The sequence below is a fragment of the Rhincodon typus genome, chromosome 21 (assembly GCF_021869965.1).
Source record: "Rhincodon typus isolate 14 chromosome 21, sRhiTyp1.1, whole genome shotgun sequence".
NCBI lineage: Eukaryota > Metazoa > Chordata > Chondrichthyes > Orectolobiformes > Rhincodontidae > Rhincodon > Rhincodon typus.
In genome coordinates, this window is record NC_063352.1 from 41,398,999 (window position 1) to 41,415,014 (window position 16,016).

General features: G+C 42.2%; 1 protein-coding gene across 1 annotated transcript in view; it reads right to left on the reverse strand.

Moving 5' to 3' along the window:
* The window catches only part of tnrc18 (trinucleotide repeat containing 18), a 157,378-nt gene that overhangs the window by 39,091 nt on the left and 102,271 nt on the right, over positions 1 to 16,016 (reverse strand). Inside the window, exons 13-17 of the mRNA XM_048609747.1 lie at positions 15,615 to 15,789; positions 12,051 to 12,426; positions 9,368 to 9,667; positions 4,990 to 5,193; positions 1,589 to 1,995 (exon numbers count right to left, since the gene is read on the reverse strand). Coding sequence (XP_048465704.1) covers positions 1,589 to 1,995; positions 4,990 to 5,193; positions 9,368 to 9,667; positions 12,051 to 12,426; positions 15,615 to 15,789 — 1,462 coding nt within the window. The remainder of the gene's footprint in view (positions 1 to 1,588; positions 1,996 to 4,989; positions 5,194 to 9,367; positions 9,668 to 12,050; positions 12,427 to 15,614; positions 15,790 to 16,016) is intronic.

A 16,016-nucleotide genomic window follows, 5' to 3' on the forward strand; every position in this document is an offset into this window, starting at 1 on the left:
ATATGCTGCTCTCAGTCCCTTGTTTATCCTGGAACAGGTTTACAGCTTGACTGGGTGTAACGGGGGAACACTCCACATGAGGGAAGCCTGGCCAGGTGTTTCTCCCTCGCTGCCTGTCACAGGGATATGCGGGTCCTTGAGCTATTTAACCCACCTCCCTGGCCAGGAAGCAGAACCCGAACCCAGAGCTTCTGGCTCAGACGTAGGGCCATTACCGACTGTGCCACGGGGCCTCCTAGCTTTGGTGTAGCTTGCCGAGGGGCCAGAAAATCACCCAATAGGAATTGATGTGACACAATGACCTTACTTTATCTTCACTGGAAAACCTCCCACTGGCAGACTGCCTGATTGGAGTCAGATAGTGAGCCTCAGTGAAATCCCGTGAGGGGAGGAACTGGGGACAATCCAAAGGGCATGGAGCAATTGTGACTCCTGCACCCCTGGGATAAACATATTTTCTTAAATTTCCTCACCTGTTGCTGGCAAATCCTGAACTGGGTAGGCCCAGTGCCTGCTAGACTCATTACCAATTTTGAAAAAGGATTCTCTAAAAGGCACTAGTTGCCAGATTTACATAACCAGACAGCCGAAGGTCTGTTTGAGATGTGTGTCTGCTCTAGAAAGGCCTAGATGAAAGTGGGATCAACACTTAGGCAGATGGGACCCTCCCCCACCTCATCGGCAAATGGTTTGGTGTCCTTTTCAATGTGTGAGAAGCAGGTCCAAGACAGTAAATGTCTGCTTCAGAATCTTTTTGAAAATGCCGAGTTATTAACCTGATCTTTACTGCGGCTGGGCCGTGAATGGGGGGACAGGAGGGGATCAATTCCCCAGCTCCATTTCAGCCTGAGGCCTTCTACCTGGAGTTAGGATGAGAAGGGGTCAGAGCGTGTGGCAGGGCAATATATCTCACATGCAGCTGACAGCCAGTTGTTTGAAATGAAGGCCCGTCAAGGCCTGTTTCAGGGCATTGGTCCTGGTTAAAAAGGCTATTCCTAACTCAAACAATGCAAAAGCTGGAAAGAAGAGAGCCAATATTTCAGATGTCCACCCTCTCACTTCACGGCCACAGGCACCCTCCAGCAACCTTCAAACTGAAAGGCCACTTTAGAGCCCACCAGTTAGACAGCCTGTCCCTTCCTTATTCGGGCAGCGAGCTGCCATCTCATCGCTCAAAGAGAATCACTTTGAGAGAATGTTTCCCACACTGTGGGCTTCCGACTCCCATTTTGCTTGACAACAAGACTCTGGAATCCTCAGGAAATTCCTGTCCTTGGAATCTGATAAGACTAGACTGACGTTACCCAGTCATGCCACGTGTTCCTTTTATTTCCGAACAGCACGCGGGTTTGCAAACAGAGAGGTCCTGAACTGCGGACAATAGCCCTGCTACTCACCACATGCCAAACCACTCTGCCATCTTGTTCACTGCTCCTTCTGCACTCACTAACTTCAACCAAGCAGGTTCTGGGAGAGGGGAAGTGGTGGGTGGGTGGGGGTGGGGTGGTGCGGGCTGCGGGTGGGTGGCTGCTGGAAGGAAAAAGTGTGAGCTGAAACTTTTCCCTGGGGCGGAAGGGTCTCAGTGTACCTTGTCTTTTGCTCTGTTCGTCTCTTTCTTTGGGCTGACCGCTGAGTTCTTGAGGCAGCGGCTGGTTTTGGCACCTGGGGCCACGCCGGGAGCGGCTGTTGGGGTCAGAACGGCAGAAGCGCTGGCATCGTTGAGGAAAATCCTCTCGCTCCTTCGTCGGTTCCACAGGTCGTCATCGCTGGCTTCGGGGCCAAAGTCAAAGGTGAACTCCCGGGGAGACTTCTCCTTTGGCTTCTTGGCCTTTTTCCCCTTGTCGGCTCCCCTCAGCTTGTCCTGGCTTTGCTGCTCATTGACCAGACTCAGGCTGCTCCCTTGCTCTGGAAGTGACTTCTTCAGTCGTGGTAAAACAGCTGGTTTCTGTTTGATTTTGACGTCACTCTCGGAGTCTGTGTATTCAAATTCCGTGCCTGTGCATTGATAAAGAAACATGCCAGGATTACGGATTCTTATTAAATAACAACAGGGAATGCTGCAAGTACTCAAACGGCCCAGCTGCATTATAGACCGCTAAAAAAAAACTTAACGCATCAAAGAATTTAAAAATGAAAAATCGGGGTGTACCATTTTCAAAATTTCGTTAATATTAAATCTCGCCTTTCGTTGCTAAAAACTTCACTAGTTTCAGAGTTCTGGAAAATGCTGTAGCACAGAAAGAGGCAACTCAGCCCACAATGTCTGCGTTAGCTGACTAAACTAGTGCCCATTCTAACTCCACTTTCCAACACCTAGATTGTATCCTTGCAGGTTACAGCGTTTCAGGTACAAATCCAGGTAAGTGATTTGAAGGTTTCAACTTCAGTTGCTAAACTGGGTTGTGAGTTCCAAACACCTACCACCCTCTGGGTGAGAAAGACTTTTCTTCATATTCAACAATCACTTTAAACTTATGCTCCCTGGAAACTGGCCTCTATCAAGGCAAACCGGTTTTCCCTGTGCACTCTATCCAACCCCCTCATTATTTTGTACTGCTCGATGAACACATCCCTCTGGCCTAAAGAAACGATGCTAGCCTATTCAATCTTTCCATATAGCGGTAATTTCCAAGTCCTGGTGATATTCACGTGAATCTTCTCTAAATTGTCTCTAGAACAATTCTGCCCTCCCTGTAATGTGGTGACCAGAACTGTACACACAATTCTAGCTGTGGCCTGACCAGTGTCTTATATTGTTCCATCCTTGCTCTTGAATTCAGTGCCTTACCCACTGAAGGGAAAGTATCCCATATACTCTGACAAGATTCCCTTTAGGTTGTCTCAATTACAGAGTTTCAAGCAGCCTTTGTCAATGGGCAGCATTTACATTCAGTAAGTTAGTTGCTTGATACTGGGAAGCTTGATTTCCTTAATGTAGGAAAGCTGAATACAGCTACTTCCTATTGTTAACTGTGTGGAGGTGAGTGTGCATTTACTGGGGATTCACTCCTGATCCTATACATATATATAGGAGCAAACGGAGGTCTGGATGTTTACAGAGTTGTGGACACTCCAGGGATCTTTATAAATGGCAGGTCAGACCAAGATTCAGATTTCCCAGCCCTGTTTATGTCATGAACTCAATGCTGAATTCAAGCAGGTTCTATGAAACAGTTACAAGTCTTTTGAGTAATTGTAAAATCTTTTGAAGAGTGGGTAAGGTCTACAGGACTGTCAAGTTGTGAAGTTAGCTAAATGAGTTAGCTTTAAAATTAAACAAAAAGTAGGCTGCCTGTGTCAGTGAGAGTTGGAAATATTTGAATTAGCAGTTACAATATCTCTTGTTCACACTACCTCAAGGTCATTATGTTATTATTAATGCTTGGCTGCTTTCCACGTTCTATCATTATCGCAGTAAAGAATCTTAAATTCACAGTTTGATTGAAACTCAAAGAGGTTATTAAAGGACTAGCTGTCTTTGATGCGGGATTATGAGTGCAAGTCGATAAAATGTGGAGCTGGAGGAGTACAGCAGGTCAGACAGCGTCTGAGGAGCAGGAAAGTCGATGTATCGGGTCATAACCCTTCATCAGGACTCCCAATGAAGGGTGTCAACACGAACCATCAACTTTCCTGCTCCTCAGATGCTGTCTGACCTGCTGTACTCCTCCAGCTCCACATTTTATCGACTCTGACTTCCAGCATCTACAGTCTTTGCTCTCTCCTTAGGAGTACAAGCCTGTTTTTTGATATAGGATTAAGAACTGACAGGCTTTCAAAGGTTTCAGTATGCTTCATTAATGGTTGTCTTTAATTCTAGCGACAGCTGGAATAGACATCTAGACGCAATTTTTTTTATCAATAGCTCGACTGGGGTCTTTCCATAGTAGACTGGGTGAGCTGGGTACGGAGGGTGCAAGGAGAAAGGGTGATGAGTGGGTGGGCATGAGTTCGTATTAAGTTGGCTTAAAAACTATCAGGAACTATGGGCTGGGCATTAAGTTGTCATGGAGGGTATGAGAGATCATGAGTTGGGACATGGATTGGCATGGGGAAGGGGAAAGGGTTGGCATAAGCTTGAGTGGATGAGGCATGAGGAATGGGTGATGGTGCAGGTGTAGGGGTGGGGGGTTGGGGAAGCGGGGGAGGAGGAGGAGAGTATGAATTTAGGGTTAGGGTTAGAGTAGAGGGCCTAATATTTAACAACACAGCTGAATAAAAAGACCAAGAGAACTGAGGCAGACATTTTAACAGCTCAGCACTAGGTAGTCATTGTGGGTGCCTCCAATTTGTATCCAGGGGCAGTTACTTAATCTCCATCCCCAAACTGCCCCTTTAGAAAGAGGATCCCACCTTTTGTTGAAATTTTCCCTCAGCAGCTATAGCGAATGTGAAATTTTGTAACTCTCACAAGGGAGCAAAAACCAAGCCTGAAACTCTAAAGGTTACATGTTTCTAAAGCACGTCTCTGTAAATAAAATCTTATGGACATGCCAAGGCTCCAGTTTTATCCTTCACTCGTTTTCAAGAGTAGGAACATCTACCAGCTCTTGGCACATCCACAAATAGGGTGAAAGTTCATTAAATAATCAGCACATGGCACAGACTGATGCAAAGAAGCAAGCCGCCCTGCTACGCCATATCTCACATGGTGTTCCACGGATAACTCTGTTAACCTCTCCTTCTTTGAGCTGTTCCAATGCTTCATCTTTATAAAACAGTCACAAAACAAAAGCAAATCCAGCCAAGTTGAGTTCCTGCAAGTTGCTTCATATTCCTAACAAGCATGCAAAAGGCTTCGCTTTGGATTTGATCTGCTATAGTGGTTTGTGAACAAGTTGGAATTACGACCAGAATCCATAGTGCTTACGTTAACCAAAGAAAGTAGACTTAACTAGTCAGCCTGATTTTACAACGCAGCAAAGCTAAATTCAACTCTTACTCTCAAGTAACTAGATGGTCAATTTACAACAAATAAGATGTACTCACCCATCAAGTTCTGCCTTTCTTCCTTCTTCTTAGCTTTCTGCTTGGCCTCAAGCTGGACAACTGATAATGGCGGAGTCATAACAGGACTTGGCAGGGCACTGGCTGCAAACCTGGCTAGTAGGCCAAGACCACTCTCATCCAGGACTGGCGAGGAAAGAGCATCACTGCAATCATTCCTATAATCCTCTTCTTCAGAGGTGTAATCTACATTGAAAAAAGTACCCAGTTACTGGCAATAATAACAATCTGTGCATTAAGAGTCTGGGTTGAAAACACTGGAGAATGACCCACATTTGTGCTTTGATTTCCTTTTGGTTTTATAAATGGTTATAAATCCTTGAAAGACCAGAGTACAAACTATTTGGCCCTACAACATTAAGAAAGGGGTGATAAATTTGAAGCTCTTCAGATTATTTGAGAGCAAAGGATTCGAATTTCCGATCCATTAACCGGTAACTTGATTCACAATTAAAAATGGATGGGGATACTGAAAGCAACGAGATGTTGAGTGTGTGAAAAGATGAACCATTCCTCATTCAGAGATGATAGAAACTGATGTTCAGAGTGTATGGTAACCTCCTTTCAACCTCAGCACTTTTCTTCACTGCAGAGACCTCATAAACAAGTCTATTTGCATATATTAGCCAACATTCTCCACTCCTCCAACCCACATTTCTAACAAACAAGCTGCACAGTTCATAATTACAAACAAATAAATGCTCTAGAATAACTAAGTGTAAAGAAATTTCCATCCTGTGAATCTTATTTAATCCTTTGACTGTTAGAAGCCAGAAGATGGGCTTAAAGTCCAAGGGTTAAATTTACAAATACTTTACAGTCAAACGTACTGTCAAGCAGATACACCGACATTAAATTTCTTTTATTTGACTTCTTTTTTTTATGCAATAGGTTAAAATATTTGCGCCAGTCTCAATCAGAATTTACTTGTTAACGTTAATTTTTTGTTTTGGTGGCTTTGCTTCAAAATGTTACAAACAGTGTGCACCTCTACAGAACAGTGCAAGATTGGTTAGGGATAAGTAAAGTAAGAAAGCCGATTGTTAGCAGCACCTTTTGTTATTCGAGGAGATATCGAGCAATGTAAGTATGTTAAAGAAAGATTGCATCTGAGCAATTAGTACTCAGAAAATCAATTCACAGCTTATTTGTAAAAGCAAGCGAGCCTACTGTGTACAAAGCAGGCTGTGTGTAGGCAGACTTCGAACAGTTTTGGGTCCTTTGTTGTCATGGTAACAATTTTATCTATTTTATCACATAACAACATCTTTAATTGCAACAGCATAATGGGATCTTTGTTTTCTCCCCAAAACATTTAAATTTAACTACGTTACAGGTACAATTTATTAAAAGAAAAACAAGAAATATGGCAAGGACAGTGGTCAAGAGTTCAAAAGTTACATGAAGAAAAGTGGTTTTCCTACCTACATAACAATGCAAGGTTCTGCTGCCATGGAAAGTGACCCCACTGCGTGGTGTCTGCCCTACTCCCAGCCAATCACTTTGCTTCTTAGTGCAGCATGAGAGCAATGCAAGATACCGATAGACATTCAAGCATCATGGATAGGGGTCAAAGGTGAAGGGGTGTCAAGCAGCTGCAAGGAGAAAGCGAGCATTCTAGAAAAGCCAGGTTATTGTTTTAGTACTGGACATTAGGGGACAGCCATAAAGAACCCTATTACCCAAATATCCCTTAAGGCAATTAGTAACAGATCTTGCCCCTTATCAACAATACCAGGGCAAACCTTTGTTGATCTTTTGTAGGCAACATATCAAAAATTCCAAGAAAAGCAACTTCACTTTCAATGTACCATTGCCAATTATATGAGAATCCAGTGGACCTACTCACTTATTTCCTGTGCTCTCGAGTTGGCAAACATCCTGTCTTATTTGAACAGAGCAGGTTAAACTCTTTAAATCGATCCACTGACTTGGCCCCCCCGCCCCAACAATGTATAGTGGACTGTTCTCCCAAGACAGAACCACCAGAAATGATCAATTCCTTTGCCACAGCAAGGACACTTTCTAACAAAGAGTCTATTGATTTTGTTGGCAGTTGCAAAATGTGGCAAACAACCAGGTGTTAATGGATTTTGATGTACCCTGTACTGCAACCGGGAGCAGGGATGAAGGCAAGACCACTGGATTATTTATAATTGGCAATGCTTCCCCCATGAAGATCCATCAATAGTTTATATTCCAAATATTATATCAAAAAGATAACAAAAAGATTCAGGTTCTGTCAACCTCACAGAACTGGATGAGCAAAAGATTTGACTCGGGCCTTTAAGAAACTTTCTTTCTTTAGCCTACTATCACTTCCTGATAATTATCATTTTAAAATAGCCCCAACCTTTACCTCAGAGTGATACTCCCAGTATCGTTAGGATTATTACTTTGATTACTTAAAGATAACCTGTCGTCTTTCACCGTAGGAAAGCAACACAATAGATCCCAAGCTTTTGCTCAGCCTTGTTCAGATGTCTAGCCAGTATTGCTGACCATTGCCATTTCAAAAAAAAAGCAGAACTGTTTCCGGCAATGAAAACCACCCTTCTACAGGTTTCATGTGGTTGCTTGCTGTTATGTCTCCACCTAGTCCTAATGCAAGTCCAATTCTGTGAATTTTGGTGTTTTCAACAACAGCCTTGAGACAAAAAGTGCACCTTGTTGAATACCCTCCCGTTCACAGTAAATTGGATTTGCCTTGTGACATAAAAGGGACTTGCCTCTGAAAACAAACAAAAAAAGTTTCAACAAACTCCTCGCTGTATCAAGTTGGAATGTCTGTGTTCTGGAACAGACCAGTGATGGGAGGCACAATATGTTGGTACAAAGTGGGCAATAATTATTTTACACCTACCATTTGAGTTTAAAAAAACAGGAATTCCACCCCAGGTTTTTATAGTACAACACTATTAAAAAAAAACATAACAGAACTTTTAAGGTATTCATACAGATTATAGAAGTTCATTTCTTTAAATTATTTTGTACACATTTTTTTTGTTGAAAAAAAACAGTACATATAAACTTTCAACCTGTCCAGACGGGATAAGGCAGTCATCAAGCTTTCAAACAGTTACATAGTCTTACAACTGGTGAGACAGTTGCACTAATATATACCATCGCCCCAAGAATAGAACTGAACCATTAAATTGTGAACAACATTCAGAAGTCCCAATTTACTTTTGAAAGTTAGTAACAGGCTTGCATTTACATAGGATTTAACATGCTTAAGGAAGAGGCATTAAGTGGCACTTTTTTGGCATTCAAAGACCAGTCAGCTATGTCAGTCATTTGAAAGTATCTGGGAAACCAGCGCTCGAAAACATTGGTGTCTCCAGAGGCTTGAATAGAATGGATGGTGACAATTTGCAGCAGGATTTTAGATGATTATTTCAACAACTGGAAAAATTGTACTACACTCAGTCCCACATATTCTTAACACAAACCAATATTAAATACTTTTTATGCTTCATGTTGGCTCTATAAACCTCAATGCCAATTACATTTTGATACTAATTAGACTCGTTATTGGATTTCAACCATTACCAAAACAATAAGTACTCCTGCATATGATTCCCTTCCCACTGTCACATATTATTCTGCTCCTCATTCTAAGTTTGCTGAGTGCTTCAGTAAATGAAGTAGAAAATGCCAATCAACTCCTGAGGAGACTATTCAAGCTGTGATGTTTCCCACACATATCTTTTCTTTTGTGGCTTTTGAAACAGTTTGAACTAGAAAACAGAAAATCTAGAAACGAAAAAAAAGGATGGTGAAATTATTGGACATTCAAGGACATATTAGAGACTAGAGGAGCAATACCAGCAAGCTTCTAAGAAATAAAGACAGATAACCAACATCATTGCACTTCCTATAAACATTCCGACATGAAAGGGATATCTGAATAATAGAGAGTTCTATTGCAAGTGGGGATGAAGTGAAATGCCCTTTCATCTATTAGAAGAAGACTACATATTTAAAAAAAAATTAAAAGCAAATGCAAAGCAAGAGAGACAAAGCACGCTCATTTAGTTAAAAAAGAAATGAACATGTTTAATTAAGCTTCGGCAGCACATTGCAGTACAAACATTGGGAAAACACACACACACACACAAAGTATTCAATTTACAATTCCAGTGGTTCATTGAAACCTCTCAAGAGGCCAATCCCAAGGGGTGAGGGGGTGCGGGTTAGGAAGAGAGGTCTTAGGAATTAGCCAATTAGACGCAGGCTCCAAAAGAGCCAATATTTAATACAACAGTTAGAAAAGGGCAGCCTACACCTGCCAAATTCCAGATGGCCACTACTTTGCACCATCATTTGCTCTCAACACCTGAGGTTTACTTCTATTAACCTTGATTGAATGAGTCCTCCGAACTGTCACTGAAGGAAGATCCACCCTCGGCTTCCTCCAATAGCAAGGCAAAGTGCTTCAGATTTTTCTTGTCGGTCGCTCGTTGCGATCGCATAGTCCCAGTGGCAGACGCTAGTCTTTTGGCCTGCTTTGTGCCCAGTGAAGCCTTGCTTTTCTTTGATATTATGCCATAGAGAGCAGGTGCCTTCGGCTTGGAGCCTGATCGCTCAGACATACTTGAGGTGGGCTGCAGCGGCCATTCATCCTTTACCAGCTCCTCCTCATCCTCTGTGTCAGTATCTGCAGTGGTAAAAGGTAGCACTCAGTGTCACTCCTCAAAGTGTCAGCATGCCACAGTATCGTGAAAAGGAACATAAAAGTCAAGTGACCAGGCTTCCTCAAGATGCCAAATGCTCAAAAATGGAATTGCAGACAGTCGGGTGACCAATGTCCTTCAAGAAAGGATACACTATTGGCTACAATATCTATTTGAAAATTCACATTCATTTTCAAATAACCCCCATATCTTACCTACTCCCCATCTCTTTAATCTCCTCTATAATCTTCTGAGATGCCTGCACTCCTCTAATTTTGATTTTTCATGCATCACCAATTTTCAATAATCTATTATTAATAGCTGTGCCCTCTCAGCTCCAAGTTTTAGAACTCCATCTGAAAGTCTATTTGCTTCCTGAACTCTCTCTGTCCCCATTAAACTCTCCATTGAAACTCATCTGTCTGTCCAAGCTTTTGACCACTTGTCTTAATATTGCCTTATGTGGATAAGTGTCAAATTCTGTTTGATAATGCTTCTGTAAGGCATCTTGGGACGTTTTACTACATTCGAGATACTTTCTAAGTGCAAGTTGTTGTTGTATAATGGGCAGAAGCTGACTGAGTCAGTAAATCTGATGTTACAATCATTTTTTTTAAGAGAACTCTACATCTTTTAGCCTGCTTATCTGTTAACTTGTTTAAAAACTAAGAATTAGAAATAACAATTGTATATCTAAAACTTTTAAGTAAAGGTAAAGTTGCCACAGTCCTATCAGACTGCAGGACTGACTGGTGATGGTTTAACGTGAGGATCATCATGCCTCAGGGAAAGGGAGAGGTTGAGGAGGATCTTTCATGGTAACGTCAGCCGGTTGGGAACTGAACCCATGCTGTTGGCATCACTCTGCATTACAAACCAGCTGGCAGCCAAACAAGCAAAACCGACTCCTAAACTGCTTGCTGCAGGTTAAATTTACCAATAAGCTTTGACTAACAAATACCCTTAGAACAGGCAACTTATTCCTTTTTGTCTTATTCTCTGCTTGTTCCTTTCCTAGTGTGGGCAGGGTAATGTTTCGGTAATATCAGATGGCCTCCCGTCCCAAAATCATTGTCCTTTTTCTGTGAACTCAGAACATGCAACTGTGCCACGGCTCTTCCACTGTGAGGTGCATCCCACCTGTGACCAATCCACTCCACATGTACTATTATGGTGGACATTATCCCAGACAGCAATGAGAAGTGGGGCCCTGAGTTCATTTAACCTGTCCTCCTCTCCAACACCGGGAAACTAAAGCCAAACATTAGCCACTCTCCCACGACCCCACTGAGATCAACATAGGCTAAACAGGAGTGATCAAACCTAGCAGCCTACCTTGCCCACTCCCACACTGAACAAAGCATTCGCTCACTAAAGACAATCAATCTTTGCTAACCTGGACCACAATGCATCATATTGTGAGAATTTACTTTTAACCAGTTTTGTCATGCTAAGTTCCCACAGTGAGACCTTCTCAAGTAATACAGACATGACAATAAGAGATGGTTCAAAATTCACGACATATTACACTGCAGCAGCTTTACCTTTTTGATAATGTCCGCAGGATTTAGCTAAGTCACTTTGAGCAATTTAAAGTTAAACTTCAGATCATTCGATTGTAATGTTAAAAAAGAGGTCCAGCAAATGTCCCAGAAAGGAGGCCCTAGTCAGTAGCTGACTATAAGTGCTTAGATAAAGGAAAGATGTAAAGAGCTGCTGAGATGACCCCATCCCCGACGGCTGGGTGGATTTTTAACCTGTTCATCTGTCAAAATGGAAAGCACCCAATTTTCCGAACCTTATTTTCGAGGAAATGGAAGTGAGGCAGTACCGTTAAGAGCTGGTTGATCTGCAACAGTAGCTTCACTGCCAGAGTTACTTCTAATTGGCCCCGTTGCTGAGTCAGGGTCGGGGTGAAGGGAAATCTTTATCTGTATCTGGCCACAGATAGAACTTTGAGGTGTCAGTACTGGGTGCTGGAGTGGACAGAATTTCCATCTTCCAGTATTGACATTTATCAACTTGAAAATCATACACAGCATGAATCCCCAAAACCACATAACAACAAATAAACTGTTTTCAGTATTGTCTAAAGGCAGTGGCAGTTCCACCCCATCGCAGGTTACATTTTAAACCACAAACTCTCTCCATCCAACTTCACCTGAAACCCTGCAAACATGGGCTGATGGGAAATGAGATTGTGGACTTCAAATAAACATGCAGGCTACCTTCCACTCAACTAGTAAGGTTTTGAATGCTCCGGCTGTGTGTTTCCACATCCAGTAATCTAATCCATCCCAGATAATAACAGACTTCATTTCGAATTGTTTTTACTTGCTTCCTTGAAGTAGAAAAAGTGCAACTTACTGTAGGAGTAACTGCTGACCTCTGATCTTGCCGGAGAATGGGACGTCTTCAGCCTACCCTTCAACTTTGAACATGACTCCAACTTCCTGCCTTTGGCTGCCATTTTGCTTTTGCTTTCTTTGGAAGGGAGCATGCTCGGTGAGCTGCCGATGGCTTTATGTAGTGCCTTCCTTCCGTCTTTCCCCAGAAAGTCTTTATGGGAGCCCAGGTGCCTGCAGTTATCCATGACGCTACATTTCTGCTTCCCTGTTGAACCATCTGCAAACTTAAAGGGTGACTTTAATTTAGTTAGCGAGAGGGTTTGGTGTAGCTTGGTCGCCAGCTGGTCCTGTTCACTGACCTTCCTCTTCTTCTTGAACTTAATCTGGCCGTGGCTCTGTTGGGTTTAAAGTAACAGGAGATCAGAGGTCAGTGTCACTTCAATACAAAACGGCATCCTCAGCATCACTGGGGGAGGAGACATACTGGTGGAAGAAGCAGAACCTCAGTGAATAGATTCCCTTGTCATTGTACAACTTGGAGCAGCAAACAATGACTCCATACAGGAGTGAGCTCAGAGCTTTGTGCTCATGCAGCTGGATTTTCGCCACTAAACAGCATAGCTTGAGTCAGCAAATTTTCCCAAATTGGCATGTGTCACCTTCATAAGGAGTGCCTTTTAGTCACTAGGACACTGAGGAAATGGGGATTGGGATAAAATCATGCTCACCCCCCGCTTGGAAACAGACTGGAAGTGGTCAAGGCAGCAGTAATTGCCAGGGTGGACTGTTTAAAAGGACCATCTCAGTTTTCTGGGGATTTTTATGTATTTCAGGTTTTCTAGCCCTGTACTCTACCCTATCCACTCCCCAGGCTCCAAGATCCCAAGGGTTCTTCATCCCTTTCATGCCAATTCATTGCACTGTTGTGCCTGCACATCCAGTACAGAACCAATGAACACAACTATAAAAACAGCATATGTGGAATTGCTTAAAAAAAACACCCAACCACTTTTTTAAAAATTAACTGAATCAGAAGCAAAGCTTGTGGCAAAAATTCCTTTGGAAATCTGAATATATTACATCTACTGTTGGCTATTTATCGACATTACAAGTTACAGTCTCAAAAATCATAATAAATTAATCAAATGGGTTTTCCCTTTAGGTTCTGGGGTTTATTTGTTTGATTTTAGTTCCTTGAGTTTCTCTGGTACATTTTCTCTGTTAATGTAAATTACCTTAATTTAATCCATTTTAGTAGCCCCTAGATTACCCTTGGTTTCTGGTGTGTAACATGTGCCTATCTTTCTTCTGTAGGGACCGTGTCTTTTTATTTTTATGTTTTTAACACTTGTGGACTGCAATGACTTGGGACTGCTTTAAAGAAGTGTTTTTAAAGGGTGGCTACATGTTTTCAAAGGCAAGTAACCTAAGTATCTTGGAGCATTGTTTGAACAAGCCATAACTGAATGAGCTGCAGATGAACTGCATCCATGCATTTGTGTACTGATGTACCTGGGTGGCAAAAATAATTAATTGGTCTATGGACTAGTGATTAGTTGAGAAAAGGTTTTTGCCCACCAACAGGTGTGATTGGTTGTCGGGTGACTGGGAACAAGACACAGAGAAAGGTTTTAATCTGCACCAGAAACTCAGAAGTGAGTCAAACTCACTTTAAACCTGAGGCAAACCAATTAATCTTTCCTTCAGCAGTTACTGTAAGTTGTGACATTTCATTGATAAATCAGAGACATTTTACAAGGGAACCAGTTACCCTGTGCCTTTTGCAAACTAGTGGAAGCATTTGGGAAAGGGAAGCCAGAAAGAAACTTTCAGATTAGCAAGAACCAACACAACATAACCTGTGGACAAAGACGACCAAACAGTCTTCCCAGATTGTTTCCTTCTGTCATTGTACCTTTTCCCTGTGTATGCATGTGAGTGGAGTGTGTGTGTGCGTGTGTGTGTGTATTAATTTATGGTGTGATATACTGCTAGTTTATAGCTGTTTACCCACAGCTACAGTCTATTAGTTGTAATACACAGTAATTTTCATTACTTATAGAAACCTGGTCCGTGCTTCCTATCGTCCTGGGTCTGAAGGTCGGGTAAACTGATGAATTCTGTGTACTTATTTAAAAACATTACCTTTTGTGATGAATCTGGGAATAGCATGGCTTTATTTCCAGCGCATCAACCCAATGGAGTGTGACATTTGTCATTTTGAATTGTCCGCTAATGGCATCAATGTCCACTTTGACTTATGAATGGATCCAATCAGAATAATGGCAAGTATTCTATACTTTTTCTTTCCCACCAGCCCATTGACTGCCAATAATTGCATGTCCTGTCAGACAACCACTTCTCTTAAACCTTTTCACATTCCCTAGAAGGAACGGTGGATATGAATTTTTAATTAGGTAAATGGGAGAAACGACTAAGACAAGGCAGAAACATTACTTTGTTATTGTGAACCAAAGCATAACTGTGCTCTTTTTACTTGCACTCACCATTTTAAGGCACGAACCAAGGGGACAAACAGTAATCATTGGAAATGTGTTAAAGAGTATTTTCAGAAATGGAGAAGCTCTCTTGTTGCAGTAGGAGTGTCCTTGCCTCTGACCCAGGAGGCCTGGGTTCAAATCCAACCCGCTCCTGAGGTGTTTAATAACATCTCTGACCAGGTTGATTACAAAACATCTGTTTTCATACATGGAAGTTACTTGATTCTAAATAGCACGGCAAATAACAACAGAAAGATGAGAACTTTCAAGCAATATTCATATAGTTCCACTTACGTGATCTCTCTAACATGGCCCTCCAACTTGAGAAAATTATGCAGGCGAGAGGATACACAAAGCATTAGTAATCACTGATAATCCTAAACGTGATTACATCAATTGTCTGATAAATTATTGTGCTCCTGATTTTATTTGGGGGACTGCTGGCTAGGGATGACCCAAGAGCAGACCTTTTGATTGGCCGTTTTATCACTGAGTAATGGCATAAAATGGCCGAGATTCAATTAGCCACTCATCAGGATAATTGTCCAGTGAATGGCTAATTTGATGATGCCTGTTTTTCTCAGCACCACATGTTAAAATGACCCTACTTTGAGGAGAAATGTATCCTTTGAGTTGATAAAGTTCAGGTTACTGAAATAATGAATACAATTGATGAATAATGGTGAGACTGGTAATGTCAGTGCGGGACAGCTTCAGACAACAATGTCAGCTTGAGTCCAGGTTTAAGTTTCGGATGGACTCTTGATCTGATGTTCTTAGAAAATATTTATTTCTGAAAATAAATGACTGATAAGAATCTCTCACTTCTTGCCTGGGCTGCCAATTACATCATGTACTCCCACCTAGTTCCAATGAGGGGAACATGAGAAATTTACAGATAATTTAGTCATTTTAATACCTCATTAATTCATTGGTACTTTTAGCTAAGCCATTAAAAGGGTTATATTGTTGAGTTATGATCGTGATAGATGGTTCTCAAGATGGAGAAACAACCTAGCAATGGTTCATCAAGGGCAGGTCAGCGGAACACTTCTGAAGGAGCTTTGTTGCAATTGGCTCACCTCGTGTGAAAAGCTCGAAGATGCATCTTGCTCATCCCACATGCGACTTCTCCCTTTCACTCTCACACTCACGCTTTCCACCTCATCATCTTCATCCTGGGCTGCCGTCCTCACCTTCTTCCTGGCACCCTCGGCCATCTCCATCTCATCGGAGAGTGAGAAACCTTTCCCATGCCTGGAGATTGAAAAGCAGGGGATGGGGTCAAAGCCAAGCCGAAAGCACGCCAGAAGAGTGCAGAAACAAAAGAGCCCTCTGCAGCTGGCACGCCAGTTCATTGAAATGAAACAAACCTGTGCGGAGAGGCGTGACCTTTTTGCACGCTGCTCCTGAAGTCCCTAAGACTCAGTCAGTTGAGTATTGGCTTCCAGCTTGCTTTCCTACCTTGTGTGGCCCCTTCCCCT